Source organism: Salvelinus fontinalis, unplaced genomic scaffold, assembly GCF_029448725.1.
Source record: "Salvelinus fontinalis isolate EN_2023a unplaced genomic scaffold, ASM2944872v1 scaffold_0027, whole genome shotgun sequence".
Classification (NCBI taxonomy): domain Eukaryota; kingdom Metazoa; phylum Chordata; class Actinopteri; order Salmoniformes; family Salmonidae; genus Salvelinus; species Salvelinus fontinalis.
Window position 1 is genome coordinate 152,859 of NW_026600236.1, and position 15,457 is coordinate 168,315.

At 47.6% G+C, this 15,457-nt stretch overlaps 1 protein-coding gene across 5 annotated transcripts in view; it reads left to right on the top strand.

Moving 5' to 3' along the window:
• Positions 1-15,457, top strand: part of LOC129842263 (glutamate receptor-interacting protein 2-like) — a 217,966-nt gene that overhangs the window by 100,502 nt on the left and 102,007 nt on the right. For all 5 annotated transcript variants that reach the window (XM_055910746.1, XM_055910741.1, XM_055910744.1 and 2 more), the window contains exons 5-8: positions 776-862; positions 3,301-3,376; positions 8,517-8,662; positions 13,302-13,449. In XM_055910746.1, the coding sequence (XP_055766721.1) occupies positions 776-862; positions 3,301-3,376; positions 8,517-8,662; positions 13,302-13,449 (457 nt within the window). The remainder of the gene's footprint in view (positions 1-775; positions 863-3,300; positions 3,377-8,516; positions 8,663-13,301; positions 13,450-15,457) is intronic.

Consider the following 15,457-nt stretch of genomic DNA (forward strand, 5'->3'; position numbering starts at 1 on the left):
CCTCTCTCTTCCTGTATCTCTCTCTCTGTCTCTCTCTCTGTCTCTCTCTCTCTCTCTCTCTCTCTCTCTCTCTCTCTCTCTCTCTCTCTCTCTCTCTCTCTCTCTCTCTGTCTCTCTCTCTGTCTCTCTCTCTGTCTCTCTCTCTGTCTCTCTCTGTCTCTCTCTCTGTCTCTCTCTCTGTCTCTCTCTCTGTCTCTCTCTCTGTCTCTCTCTCTCTGTCTCTCTATCTCTGTCTCTCTGTCTCTGTCTATCTCTCTGTCTCTCTCTCTGTCTCTCTCTCTGTCTCTCTCTGTCTCTCTCTCTGTCTCTCTCTGTCTCTCTCTCTCTCTGTCTCTCTCTCTCTCTCTCTCTCTCTCTCTCTCTCTCTCTCTCTCTCTCTCTCTCTCTCTCTCTCTCTCTGTCTCTCTCTGTCTCTCTCTCTGTCTCTCTCTCTGTCTCTCTCTCTCTCTCTCTCTCTCTCTCTCTCTCTCTGTCTCTCTCTCTGTCTCTCTCTCTGTCTCTCTCTCTGTCTCTCTCTGTCTCTCTCTCTGTCTCTCTCTCTGTCTCTCTCTCTCTCTCTCTCTCTGTCTCTCTCTCTCTGTCTCTCTCTCTCTGTCTCTCTGTTTCTGTCTCTCTATCTCTGTCTCTCTGTCTCTGTCTATCTGTCTCTGTCTCTCTCTCTGCCTCCTGTCTCTGTCTCTCTCTCTCTGTCTCTCTCTCTCTGTCTCTCTGTTTCTGTCTCTCTATCTCTGTCTCTCTATCTCTGTCTCTCTGTCTCTCTGTCTCTCTCCCCCAGCACCAGACAGTACCTCAGGTGTGATTTCCAAGACAATGGAGATATGTTTGCACAAAGAAGGGACCAGCTTCGGCTTCGTCATGAGAGGTACTACACTATGCATTCATTACACAGCCTGCGTCTCAAATGGCACCCTGTTTCCTATATAGAGCTCTGGTCAAAAGTAGTGCACCCTATTCCCTATGGGCTCTGGTCAAAAGTAGTGCACTATGTAGGGAATAGGGTGCCATTTGGGATGCACACTATCCATTAATTTCACAACATGTGTCAAACTCAGTCCACAGAGAGCCGAGTGTCTGCGAGTCTCCGCTCCTCCTTTGTACTTGATTGATGAATTAAGGTCACTAATTAGTAAGGAACTCCCCTCACCTGGTTGTCTAGGTCACTAATTAGTAAGGAACTCCCCTCACCTGGTTGTCTAGGTCACTAATTAATAAGGAACTCCCCTCACCTGGTTGTCTAGGTCACTAGTTAGTAAGGAACTCCCCTCACCTGGTTGTCTAGGTCACTAGTTAGTAAGGAACTCCCTTCATCTGGTTGTCTAGGTCACTAATTAGTAAGGAACTCCCCTCACCTGGTTGTCTAGGTCACTAATTAGTAAGGAACTCCCCTCACCTGGTTGTCTAGGTCACTAATTAGTAAGGAACTCCCCTCACCTGGTTGTCTAGGTCACTAATGAGTAAGGAACTCCCCTCACCTGGTTGTCTAGGTCACTAGTTAGTAAGGAACTCCCCTCACCTGGTTGTCTAGGTCACTAGTTAGTAAGGAACTCCCTTCATCTGGTTGTCTAGGTCACTAATTAGTAAGGAACTCCCCTCACCTGGTTGTCTAGGTCACTAGTTAGTAAGGAACTCCCCTCACCTGGTTGTCTAGGTCACTAATTAGTAAGGAACTCCCCTCACCTGGTTGTCTAGGTCACTAATTAGTAAGGAACTCCCCTCACATGGTTGTCTAGGTCACTAATTAGTAAGGAACTCCCCTCACCTGGTTGTCTAGGTCACTAATGAGTAAGGAACTCCCCTCACCTGGTTGTCTAGGTCACTAGTTAGTAAGGAACTCCCCTCACCTGGTTGTCTAGGTCACTAGTTAGTAAGGAACTCCCTTCATCTGGTTGTCTAGGTCACTAATTAGTAAGGAACTCCCCTCACCTGGTTGTCTAGGTCACTAATTAGTAAGGAACTCCCCTCACCTGGTTGTCTAGGTCACTAATTAGTAAGGAACTCCCCTCACCTGGTTGTCTAGGTCACTAATTAGTAAGGAACTCCCCTCACCTGGTTGTCTAGGTCACTAATTAGTAAGGAACTCCCCTCACCTGGTTGTCTAGGTCACTAATTAGTAAGGAACTCCCCTCACCTGGTTGTCTAGGTCACTAATTAATAAGGAACTCCCCTCACCTGGTTGTCTAGGTCACTAATTAGTAAGGAACTCCCCTCACCTGGTTGTCTAGGTCACTAATTAGTAAGGAACTCCCCTCACCTGGTTGTCTAGGTCACTAATTAGTAAGGAACTCCCCTCACCTGGTTGTCTAGGTCACTAATTAGTAAGGAACTCCCCTCACCTGGTTGTCTAGGTCACTAATTAGTAAGGAACTCCCCTCACCTGGTTGTCTAGGTCACTAATTAGTAAGGAACTTCCCTCAGCTGGTTGTCTAGGTCACTAATTAATAAGGAACTCCCCTCACCTGGTTGTCTAGGTCACTAATTAGTAAGGAACTCCCCTCACCTGGTTGTCTAGGTCACTAATTAGTAAGGAACTCCCCTCACCTGGTTGTCTAGGTCACTAATTAGTAAGGAACTCCCCTCACCTGGTTGTCTAGGTCTTAATTGAATGGAAAAACCAAAAGGTCGCAGACATTCGGCCCTCCGTGGAATGAGTTTGACACCCCTGCAAGACACAGACAAACCTGGCACCCGCCCGTTTCCACTACAGTCGAGGTTGATTGTGTTCCAGTCACAGCTGACCCACAAAGGAGGAACACTCAAATTCATTTAAGCTAGACTCAGCAGTCCACCAATTGGAAATGCTAATTTCTTAACAACGCCATCCACAGATCAATAAAAGACTAAGTCATTTAGGCTGTAGGGAAATCAATTCAACATTTACAGCACAGTTAGCATGGAAGACATGTTTAACTGTGAATGTCATAAAAGGTTAGTGAAACCTTTTAAAGGTTAAAAAGTTAAAAATATTCTTCAACATAAATATTCTGGAGATTCTTCAATGCATACTTTTATGAGACAATAGTTTTGATACAAATGTATATAATATATAATATATAAAAATATATAATATACTGTATATAATATATGCCTGTTTATCAGACGCTTTCTCCAACGTACTGTCATATGGGTGACCCTCAGCAGAAATCGAACCCACGATCCTTAGCGTTGTAAGCACCGTGCTCTACCAACTGAGCCACACGGGACCAAACTGATGACGGTCAGGCAGACGCCCTATTTAAAAGCGATGCCGTACTGTATTACCAAACCATTTCCTCAAGCGGTCTGTTTAATGTGATGTTTCAGGGGGCTCACACGAAGACTGGAACAAATCTCGCCCGCTAGTGGTAACATACGTCAGACCAGGAGGTCCCGCAGACAGGTAATGTGGAACATGGTGTGACACCTTATTCCCCGTGTGGAATGGAACAGAGTAGGTAATCAATGAAAAGGAATAGAGTAGAATATGACTTTATTTTGTCTAGCTTTAGTGAGATGGAAACTATGTCGTATGCTTTGATCCAACAAGATACAACACACAGCACAGAGGAACACAGGGGTCAGCTGGAGGAGCACAGAGGAGCACAGAGGAACACAGAGGAGCACAGAGGAGCACAGAGGAACACAGGGGTCAGCTGGAGGAGCACAGGGTCAGCTGGAGGAGCACAGGGGTCAGCTGGAGGAGCACAGGGTCAGCTGGAGGAGCACAGAGGAGCACAGGGGTCAGCTGGAGGAGCACAGAGGAGCACAGGGTCAGCTGGAGGAGCACAGAGGAGCACAGAGGAGTACAGGGGTCAGCTGGAGGAGCACAGGGGAGCACAGAGGAGTACAGGGGTCAGCTGGAGGAGCACAGAGGAGCACAGAGGAGCACAGGGGTCAGCTGGAGGAGCACAGTGGAGCACAGAGGAGCACAGGGGTCAGCTGGATGAGCACAGAGGAGCACAGAGGAGCACAGGGGTCAGCTGGAGGAGCACAGAGGAGCACAGGGGTCAGCAGGAGGAGCACAGAGGAGCACAGGGTCAGCTGGAGGAGCACAGAGGAGCACAGAGGAGCACAGAGGTCAGCTGGAGGAGCACAGAGGAGCACAGGGCCCACAGGGTCAGCTGGAGGAGCTCAGAGGAGCTCAGAGGAGCACAGAGGAGCACAGAGGAGCACAGGGCCCCTGGAGCTACAGTACACCTAATTTCTTTATTCTTTATTTTTACTATTTTCTACATCGTAGAATAATAGTGAAGACATCAAAGCTATGAAGTAACACATATGGAATCATGTAGTAACCAAAAAAGTGTTGAGCAAATTAAAAATATATTTTAGATTCTTCAAAGTAGCCACCCTTTGCCTTGATGACAGCTTTGCGCACTCTTGGCATTTTCTCAACCAGCTTCATGAGGAATGCTTTTCCAACAGTCTTGAAGGAGTTCCCACATATGCTGAGCATTTGTTGGCTGCTTTTCCTTTATTTTGCGGTCCAACTTATCCCAAACCATCTCAATTGGGTTGAGGTCAGGTGATTCTGGAGGCCAGGTCATCTGATGCAGCACTCCATCACTCTCCTTCTTGGTCAAATAGCCATTACACAGGCTGGAGGTGTGTTTTGGGTCATTGTCCTGTTGAAAAACAAATGATAGTCCCACTAAGCGCAAACCAGATGGGATGGCGTATCGCTGCAGAATGCTGTGGTAGCCATGCTGGTTAAGTGTGCCTTGAATTCTAAATATGTCACTGACAATGTCACCAGCAAAGCACCCCCACACCATCACACCTCCTCCTCCATGCTTCACGGTGGGAACCACACATGCGGAGATCATCCGTTCACCTACTCTGCGTCTCACAAAGACATGGCTGTTGTAACCGAAAATCTCAAATTTGGACTCATCAGACCAAAGGACAGATTTCCACCAGTCTAATGTCCATTGCTCATGTTTCTTGGCCCAAGCAAGTCTCTTCTTCTTATTGGTGTCCTTTAGTAGTGGTTTCTTTGCAGCAATTCAACCATGAAGTCCTGATTGACACAGTCTCCTCTGAACAGTTGATGTTGAGATGTGTCTGTTACTTGAACTCTGTGAAGCATTTATTTGGTCTGTAATCTGAGGTGCAGTTAACTCTAATGAACGTATCCTCTGCAGCAGAGGTAACTCTGGATCTTCCTTTCCATTCTGAGGCTGGTAACTCTAATGAACTTATCCTCTGCAGCAGAGGTAACTCTGGGTCTTCCTTTCCATTCTGAGGCTGGTAACTCTAATGAACTTATCCTCTGCAGCAGAGGTAACTCTGGGTCTTCCTTTCCATTCTGAGGCTGGTAACTCTAATGAACTTATCCTCTGCAGCAGAAGTAACTCTGGGTCTTCCTTTTCTGTGCAGGTTCTCATGAGAGCCAGTTTCAACATTGATGGTTTTTGCGACTGCACTTGAAGAAACTACTTAAATTCTTGAAATGTTCCAGATTGACTGACCTTCATGTCTTAAAGTAATGATGGACTGTCGTTTCTCTTTGCTTATTTGAGATGTTCTTGTCATAATATGGACTTGGTCTTTTACCAAATAGGGCTATCTTCTATATAGCACCTCTACCTTATCACAACACAACTGATTGGCTCAAACGCATTAAGAAGGAAAGAAATTCCACAAATTAACTTTTAACAAGACACACTGAAATACATTCCAGGTGACTGCCTCATGAAGCTGGTTGAGCATGCCAAGAGTGTGCAAAGCTGTCATCAAGGCAAAGGGTGTCTACTTTGAAGAATCTTAAATATATTTTGATTTGTTTAACACTTTTTTTGGTTACTACATGATTCCATATGTGTTATTTCATAGTTTATGTCTTCACTGTTATTCTACAATGTAGAAAATAGTACAAATAAAGAAAAAGGTCTTCTAAAACTTTTGACTGGTACTATATGTTATAGTGCACTGCTATATAGGGTGCATATGTAGTGCACTACTGGTGTCATTTGAGACATTTTTTTCTGTGTGGGTTTGGCTGAGAGGGATATTGAAAATTAATGTGTCTCCTGAATATGTCGGCTGGTGCTAGTTACTTATGCATATGTTTTCACTCTTCCCACCCACATGTAAAATAAGAGGGATGAGAAATTTCAGCCGACGATGATGTGAGAGAGTGTGTGTGAGAGAGAGAGCAAGGGATTGAGTAGACAGAGGAGAGAGGAAAGGTAGAGGTAGAAGGAGAGAGAGAGGAGAGGAGGGGGTAGAAGGAGAGAGAGGAGGGGGTAGAAAGCGAGAGAGAGGAGGGGTAGATGGAGAGAGAGGAAGGGTAGGAGAGAGAGAGGAGAGGTAGGAGAGAGAGAGGAGAGGAAGGAGAGGAGAGGAATGAGAGGAGAGGAAAGGGAGGAGAGGTAGAAGGAGAGGGGAGAAGAAATGGAGGAGAGGTAGGAGAGAAAGAGAGGAGAGGTAGAAGGAGAAAGAGGAGAGAGGAGAGGTAGAAGGAGAAAGAGTGGAGAGGTAGAAGGAGAGAGAGGAGAGAAGAGAGGAGAAGTAGGAGAGAAAGGAGAAAGAGAGGAGAGGTAGAAGGAGAGAAAGGAGAAAGAGAGGAGAGGTAGAAGGAGAAAACAGAGAGGAGATGCAGAATGAGAGAGGAGAGGAGACAGAAGGAGAGGAGACAGAAGGAGAGGAGAGGAGTCAAAAGGAGAGGAGACAGAAGGAGAGGAGAGGAGACAGAAGGAGAGGAGAGGAGACAGAAGGAGAGGAGACAGAAGGAGAGGAGAGGAGTCAGAAGGAGAGGAGACAGAAGGAGAGGAGAGGAGACAGAAGGAGAGGAGAGGTAGAAGGAGAGAAAGGAGATCAGAGGGTGCAGTCTGCCATAATGAAACTGGATTTATTCAGTGTACCACTTTGGCACAGGGAATGTAAATGCTACTTGGGTTTTCTCTGCCATTTGTATGATAGTCCAAGAATTTAGTTACAGAACATTGTTGGAGATGAGGTCCCTTAAATACAATGTGACAGAATGCAGAAAGTGGAAGAGAATATGCCATGCTTCTCCCTCCCTCCTTCTCCTCTCCCTCCATCTCTCCTTCCCTCTGTCCTTTGCTCACTCTCTCGCCCCCCCCCATCTCTCTCTCTCTCTCTCTCTCTCTCTCAACTACGAGACTGTTATGTAGCCTGTGACTGTCGGAGACATCTTCCATCTCTGTCTTTGGTTCAGTCTATCAGGTAGGAAGGTAAAACCCAGATGCAGACAACGTGGAATTAACAATGGTTTAATATTCCAACATGGCAGGCAACAGACAGGTCAATGCAGGCAGGGGGCAGTAAACCAGAGGTGGGGCAACAGATCCGGATGGCAGGCAGGCTCAGGGTAGGCAGAGGTCAGTAATCCAGAGCTGGGGCAAAGGTAGAGGTCGGCAGGCAGGCTCAGGATCAGGCAGTAGACCAGGCAGGCGGGCTCAGAGTCAGGGCAGGCAATGGTCAAAACCTGGAGGGCGAGAAAGAGAGAAACTGATAAAAGCAGGAGCTGAGACAAAAACGCTGGTTGACTTGACAAACAAGACGAACTGGCAACAGACAAACAGAGAACACAGGTATAAATACACAGGGGATAATGGGGAAGATGGACGACACCTGGAGGGGGGTGGAGACAATCACAAAGACAGGTGAAACAGATCAGGGTGTGACACAGTCAGCGTTCCTTTGTGTCTCCTCTGTTGTCTCCTCTGTTGTCTCCTCTGTTGTCTCCTCTGTTGTCTCCTCTGTTGTCTCCTCTGTTGTCTCCTAGGACTGTGGTCAAATGTCACAAGTCGCCTGACAGTTGTATGAAAGTCGTTTTAGATAGCTTGGGTTGGATAGAAGACATCTTCATTTACTCCTTTTTCCTTTTACAACAAGGACTTTGTTATGAACTCAGAAAAGGATCTACCCTGTGCATCTATCACCATACGTCTTGTATAATATCTCTGGTCAGGTCACATGGTCAGGAACAAAATCTGGATTTACTAGTTCATCTATCCTTGTTTATTGAACCAAATAACAGTGACCCCTTCTTCTTCTCTGCCCATCTCTACCGTTTCTCTTTCTCGACCTTCCTGTGTCTCCTCTCCCTGTGCGCCTCTCTCTTCTCCCTGCCTCTCCCTCCTCTGCCTCCGTCTCTTTTCTACCTTCCTGTGTCTCCTCTCCCTGTGTCTCCTCCTCTCCCTGTGTCTCCTCCTCTCCCTGTGTCTCCCCCTCTCCCTGTGCGTCTCTCTCTTCTCCCTGCCTCTCTCTCCTCTGCCTCCGTCTCTTTCTCTACCTTCCTGTGTCTCCTCCTCTTCCTGTGTCTCCTCCTCTCCCTGTGCGTCTCTCTCTTCTCCCCTCCTCTCCCTCCTCTGCCTCCGTCTCTTTTCTACCTTCCTGTGTCTCCTCTCCCTGTGTCTCCTCCTCTCCCTGTGTCTCCTCCTCTCCCTGTGTCTCCTCCTCTCCCTGTGTCTCCACCTCTACCTGTGCGTCTCTCTCTTCTCCCTGCCTCTCTCTCCTCTGCCTCCGTCTCTATCTCTACCTGTCCCGTCCCCCGTCCCGTCCTCCTGTAGAGAGGGTAGTCTGAAGCCGGGGGATCGTCTGATGAGTCTAGACGGGGTGCCCCTCCACAGTGCCAACCACAGGGATGCCCTCACCGTGCTCAACCAGTGTGGCCAGGAGGCCCTCTTCCAGATCGAGTATGACGTCTCTATCATGGGTAAGAGAAACCGTCTAAATATACTCTATTCTATTCTAGTCATTCTATCTCTATCAGAGTTCACACTCTCCTGGAGAAATAAATCATTGAAATAATGTCAGCTTATTTTGTGTCAACCAGGCTGAATATGAACTTGATTTTATTTGTTTATTTTCTTTAACTTCACTGAAATGTGAAACAAAGTAAAAAAGTGAATAGTAATGTGTTGGGGGATCCCAGATAGGGTTTGTTTTGTTCAGCTCTCAAAGGGAAGCAACTAGACACGTAATAATAAAGCCCAGTCTCTTCACTGACTTTCTTCACCTGGAACCGGCCAATGGGAGAATACCAGACAGTACCTGCCTACCTGGGCTGCAGGTCTTTGATACCTGTCAATTCATTTATATTGACTCAACAGACACCAGACACGTCAGGGACTACAAGCTTAACTTGAACTAACAGTGGGAAAAATACCAATACCAGCCTGTACCAGTATAAATATACTGTATATGTACCAGTCAGGACCAGTATAAATATACTGTATATGTACCAGTCAGGACCAGTATAAATATACTGTATATGTACCAGCCTGTACCAGTTTAAATATACTGTATATGTACCAGTCAGGACCAGTATAAATATACTGTATATGTACCAGCCTGTACCAGTATAAATATACTGTATATGTACCAGTCAGGACCAGTATAAATATACTGTATATGTACCAGTCAGGACCTGTATAAATATACTGATATGTACCAACCTGTACCAGTATAAATATACTGTATATGTACCAGTCAGGACCAGTATAAATATACTGTATATGTACCAGTCAGGACCAGTATAAATATACTGTAGATGTACCAGTCAGGACCAGTATATATAAACTGTATATGTACCAGTCAGGACCTGTATAAATATACTGTATATGTACCAGTCAGGACCAGTATATATAAACTGTATATGTACCAGTCAGGACCTGTATAAATATACTGTATATGTACCAGTCAGGACCTGTATAAATATACTGTATATGTACCAGCCTGTACCAGTATAAATATACTGTATATGTACCAGTCAGGACCTGTATAAATATACTGTATATGTACCAGTCAGGACCAGTATAAATATACTGTATATGTACCAGTCAGGACCTGTATAAATATACTGTATATGTACCAGTCAGGACCTGTATAAATATACTGATATGTACCAGCCTGTACCAGTTTAAATATACTGTATATGTACCAGTCAGGACCTGTATAAATATACTGTATATGTACCAGTCAGGACCAGTATAAATATACTGTATATGTACCAGCCTGTACCAGTTTAAATATACTGTATATGTACCAGTCAGGACCAGTATAAATATACTGTATATGTACCAGCCTGTACCAGTATAAATATACTGTATATGTACCAGTCAGGACCAGTATAAATATACTGTATATGTACCAGTCAGGACCTGTATAAATATACTGATATGTACCAACCTGTACCAGTATAAATATACTGTATATGTACCAGTCAGGACCAGTATAAATATACTGTATATGTACCAGTCAGGACCAGTATAAATATACTGTAGATGTACCAGTCAGGACCAGTATATATAAACTGTATATGTACCAGTCAGGACCTGTATAAATATACTGTATATGTACCAGTCAGGACCAGTATATATAAACTGTATATGTACCAGTCAGGACCTGTATAAATATACTGTATATGTACCAGTCAGGACCTGTATAAATATACTGTATATGTACCAGCCTGTACCAGTATAAATATACTGTATATGTACCAGTCAGGACCTGTATAAATATACTGTATATGTACCAGTCAGGACCAGTATAAATATACTGTATATGTACCAGTCAGGACCTGTATAAATATACTGTATATGTACCAGTCAGGACCTGTATAAATATACTGATATGTACCAGCCTGTACCAGTTTAAATATACTGTATATGTACCAGTCAGGACCAGCCTGCCTCAGCTCAACATCTTTTTAGTTAAACTAGTCGACACTTGAACGTCTGTGTCCCTGATCAAGAGGTGGTGTCTGGGGTCTGTGTACCTCATCAAGAGGAGGTGTCTGGGGTCTGTGTCCCTCATCAAGAGGTGTCTGGGGTCTGTGTCCCTCATCAAGAGGAGGTGTCTGGGGTCTGTGTCCCTCACCAAGAGGAGGTATCTGGGGTCTGTTTCCCTCATCAAGAGGTGGTATCTGGGGTCTGTGTCCCTCATCCAGAGGTGGTATCTGGGGTCTGTGTCCCTCATCCAGAGGAGGTATCTGGGGTCTGTGTCCCTCATCCAGAGGAGGTGTCTGGGGTCTGTGTCCCTCACCAAGAGGAGGTGTCTGGGGTCTGTGTCCCTCACCAAGAGGAGGTGTCTGGGGTCTGTGTCCCTCATCCAGAGGAGGTGTCTGGGGTCTGTGTCCCCCACCAAGAGGAGGTATCTGGGGTCTGTGTCCCTCATCAAGAGGTGGTATCTGGGGTCTGTGTCCCTCATCCAGAGGTGGTATCTGGGGTCTGTGTCCCTCATCCAGAGGAGGTATCTGGGGTCTGTGTCCCTCATCCAGAGGAGGTGTCTGGGGTCTGTGTCCCTCACCAAGAGGAGGTATCTGGGGTCTGTGTCCCTCATCCAGAGGAGGTGTCTGGGGTCTGTTTCCCTCATCCAGAGGAGGTGTCTGGGGTCTGTTTCCCTCATCCAGAGGAGGTGTCTGGGGTCTGTGTCCCTCACCAAGAGGAGGTATCTGGGGTCTGTTTCCCTCATCCAGAGGTGGGATCTGTGGTCTGTGTCCCTCACCAAGAGGAGGGATCTGGGGTCTGTGTCCCTCACCAAGAGGAGGTGTCTGGGGTCTGTGTCCCTCACCAAGAGGAGGTGTCTGGGGTCTGTGTCCCTCACCAAGAGGAGGTGTCTGGGGTCTGTGTCCCTCATCCAGAGGAGGTGTCTGGGGTCTGTGTCCCTCACCAAGAGGAGGTATCTGGGGTCTGTGTCCCTCATCAAGAGGTGGTATCTGGGGTCTGTGTCCCTCATCCAGAGGTGGTATCTGGGGTCTGTGTCCCTCATCCAGAGGAGGGATCTGGGGTCTGTGTCCCTCACCCAGAGGAGGTGTCTGGGGTCTGTGTCCCTCATCCAGAGGAGGTGTCTGGGGTCTGTGTCCCTCATCCAGAGGAGGGATCTGGGGTCTGTGTCCCTCATCCAGAGGTGGTATCTGGGGTCTTTGTCCCTCATCCAGAGGTGGTATCTGGGGTCTGTATCCCTCATCCAGAGGTGGTATCTGGGGTCTGTGTCCCTCATCCAGAGGTGGTATCTGGGGTCTGTGTCCCTCATCCAGAGGAGGTGTCTGGGGTCTGTGTCCCTCATCCAGAGGAGGTGTCTGGGGTCTGTTTCCCTCATCCAGAGGAGGGATCTGGGGTCTGTTTCCCTCCTGGAGAAACACTGTGTTGGTTCTTCTCAGACAGGAAGTTAAGTGGTGCTCCTGCTGCTCTCCGCGAGACAGACTGTCTCTGGCCTCGTTTCCTTTTCATTCTGAATCTCAAACAGCAGGTTTTCTGTCTGGCTGAGTGGCAGGTTTGGCGACCTTTGACCTCTTTCCTGTATTGAAGGCGAAGTGGTGAAGTGGTTACCCAGTGTTGCCGGACTTTTTTCCGGCCCAATAAGAGCAACTTGGCCCTCCAGCCCGCCCAAGCAAGCCTAGACCACTGGAACAGGGAAAACTACAGCCCCCAGTCTACCTCTACACAGGGTTCTCTGGCATGGTATAGTGCTGTACTGTGGCTGGGTCCAAGGCAGCCACGGCAGACTAGCTCTGTTACAAAAGTTTGCGTGCTCTCTTCATATATCAAACCTGCAGAACACTAGCCCCTCTATCGATTAAATGGTTGATACACTTAGCTAGCTGCAGATTTACATTTAAGTCAGTTAGTAGACGCTCTTATCCAGAGCAATTGGGGTTAAGAGCCTTGCTCAAGGGCACATCGGCAGATTGGTCACCTAGTCGGCTCAGGGATTCGAACCAGTACCATTTTGGTTACTGGCCCAACACTAGGTTACCTGCCGCTCCAGATCTCTATGGCTTAGGAAGGAGACAAGGGATACAGCAGCTGTTGTCTCGTTCACCTCCAAACCCCATCCAATATTACATCTATCAGCTACCACAGTATTGTGTATAAAAGCGTTATTCAATAGCTGTATTGTCCTGGCCACAATACTGCTGTTTTCCATCCTTCCTCGCCAATCAGGGATTCCGACCTGGGACACCAGACGAGAGGACTGAACTCTCTGGTTATTGAATAACAGTAATTGACCAATTATGGTAAATAAGGTAAAAAAAAAAAAATCACTTCAAACCTCAAAGGCTGGAACTGAACTGTCCTGGACAATAATGACAGCTAATTGTCCCATGTTCCTGCTATTAACCTCACATTGTAATACATTTCTGGGAGGTGGACTCTGAATGCCATATCGTAGTCATCATAGAGTAGCAGGAATTAAAACGTTTAAACCCTGTACTGTGGAACAGTAGTTTTTGTGTCTACCTTATCCATAGGAGATGATAGAGCAGTGCATGAGTATGGTGAGAATTATTCTGACAAAACTTTTTATAGCCTGCAACCAGTATTCTATCAAACTTCATCTGTGCCTTTCAGATACTGTGACGAATGTGTCTGGTCCCCTATTGGTGGAGATCGCCAAGTCACCAGGGGCGGCTCTGGGTATCACCTTGACAACCACCACCCACAGGAACAAACAGGTCATCGTCATCGACAAGATCAAAGCAGCTAGTGTGGTGGACAGGTGAGGTAACAGACACACAGCTAGTGTGGTGGACAGGTGAGCTGACAGACACACAGCTAGTGTGGTGGACAGGTGAGGTAACAGACACACAGCTAGTGTGGTGGACAGGTGAGCTGACAGACACACAGCTAGTGTGGTGAACAGGTGAGGTAACAGACACACAGCTAGTGTGGTGGACAGGTGACAGACACACAGTTAGTGTGGTAGACAGGTGAGCTGACAGACACACAGCTAGTGTGGTGGACAGGTGAGGTAACAGACACACAGCTAGTGTGGTGGACAGGTGACAGACACACAGTTAGTGTGGTGGACAGGTGAGCTGACAGACACACAGCTAGTGTGGTGGACAGCTGACAGACCCACAGCTAGTGTGGTAGACAGGTGAGCTGACAGACACACAGCTAGTGTGGTGGACAGGTGACAGACACACAGTTAGTGTGGTGGACAGGTGAGCTGACAGACACACAGCTAGTGTGGTGGACAGCTGACAGACCCACAGCTAGTGTGGCAGACAGGTGAGCTGACAGACCCACAGCTAGTGTGGTGGACAGGTGAGCTGACAGACACCCAGTTAGTGTGGTGGACAGGTAAACTGACAGACACCCAGATAGTGTGGTGGACAGGTTGGCTGACAGACCCACAGCTAGTGTGGTGGACAGGTGAGCTGACAGACCCACAGCTAGTGTGGTGGACAGGTGAACTGACAGACACACAGCTAGTGTGGTGGACAGGTGAGCTGACAGACACACAGCTAGTGTGGTGGACAGGTGAGCTGACAGACACACAGCTAGTGTGGTGGACAGGTAAACTGACAGACACCCAGTTAGTGTGGTGGACAGGTGAGCTGACAGACCCACAGCTAGTGTGGTGGACAGGTGAACTGACAGACACACAGCTAGTGTGGTGAACAGGTGAGCTGACAGACACACAGCTAGTGTGGTGAACAGGTGAGCTGACAGACACACAGCTAGTGTGGTGGACAGGTGAACTGACAGACACACAGCTAGTGTGGTGAACAGGTGAGCTGACAGACACACAGCTAGTGTGGTGAACAGGTGAGCTGACAGACACACAGCTAGTGTGGTGGACAGGTGAGCTGACAGACACACAGCTAGTGTGGTGGACAGGTGAGCTGACAGACACACAGCTAGTGTGATGGACAGGTGAGCTGACAGACACACAGCTAGTGTGGTGAACAGGTGAGCTGACAGACACACAGCTAGTGTGGTGGACAGTTGAACTGACAGACACACAGCTAGTGTGGTGGACAGGTGAGCTGACAGACACACAGCTAGTGTGGTGGACAGGTGACAGACACACAGCTAGTGTGGTAGACAGGTGAGGTAACAGACACACAGCTAGTGTGGTGGACAGGTGAGCTGACAGACACACAGCTAGTGTGGTGGACAGGTGAACTGACAGACACACAGCTAGTGTGGTGGACAGGTGAGCTGACAGACACACAGCTAGTGTGGTGGACAGGTGAACTGACAGACACACAGCTAGTGTGGTGGACAGGTGAACTGACAGACACACAGCTAGTGTGGTGGACAGGTGAGCTGACAGACACACAGCTAGTGTGGTGGACAGGTGAACTGACAGACACACAGCTAGTGTGGTGGACAGGTAGGCTGACAGACACACAGCTAGTGTGGTGGACAGGAGAACTGACAGACCCACAGCTAGTGTGGTAGACAGGTGAGCTGACAGACACACAGCTAGTGTGGTAGACAGGTGAACTGACAGACACACAGCTAGTGTGGTGGACAGCTGACAGACACACAGCTAGTGTGGTGGACAGGTGAGCTGACAGACCCACAGTTAGTGTGGTGAACAGGTGAACTGACAGACCCACAGTTAGTGTGGTGAACAGGTGAACTGACAGACACACAGCTAGTGTGGTGGACAGGTGAGCTGACAGACACACAGCTAGTGTGGTGGACAGGTGAACTGACAGACACACAGCTAGTGTGGTGGACAGGTGAACTGACAGACACACAGCTAGTGT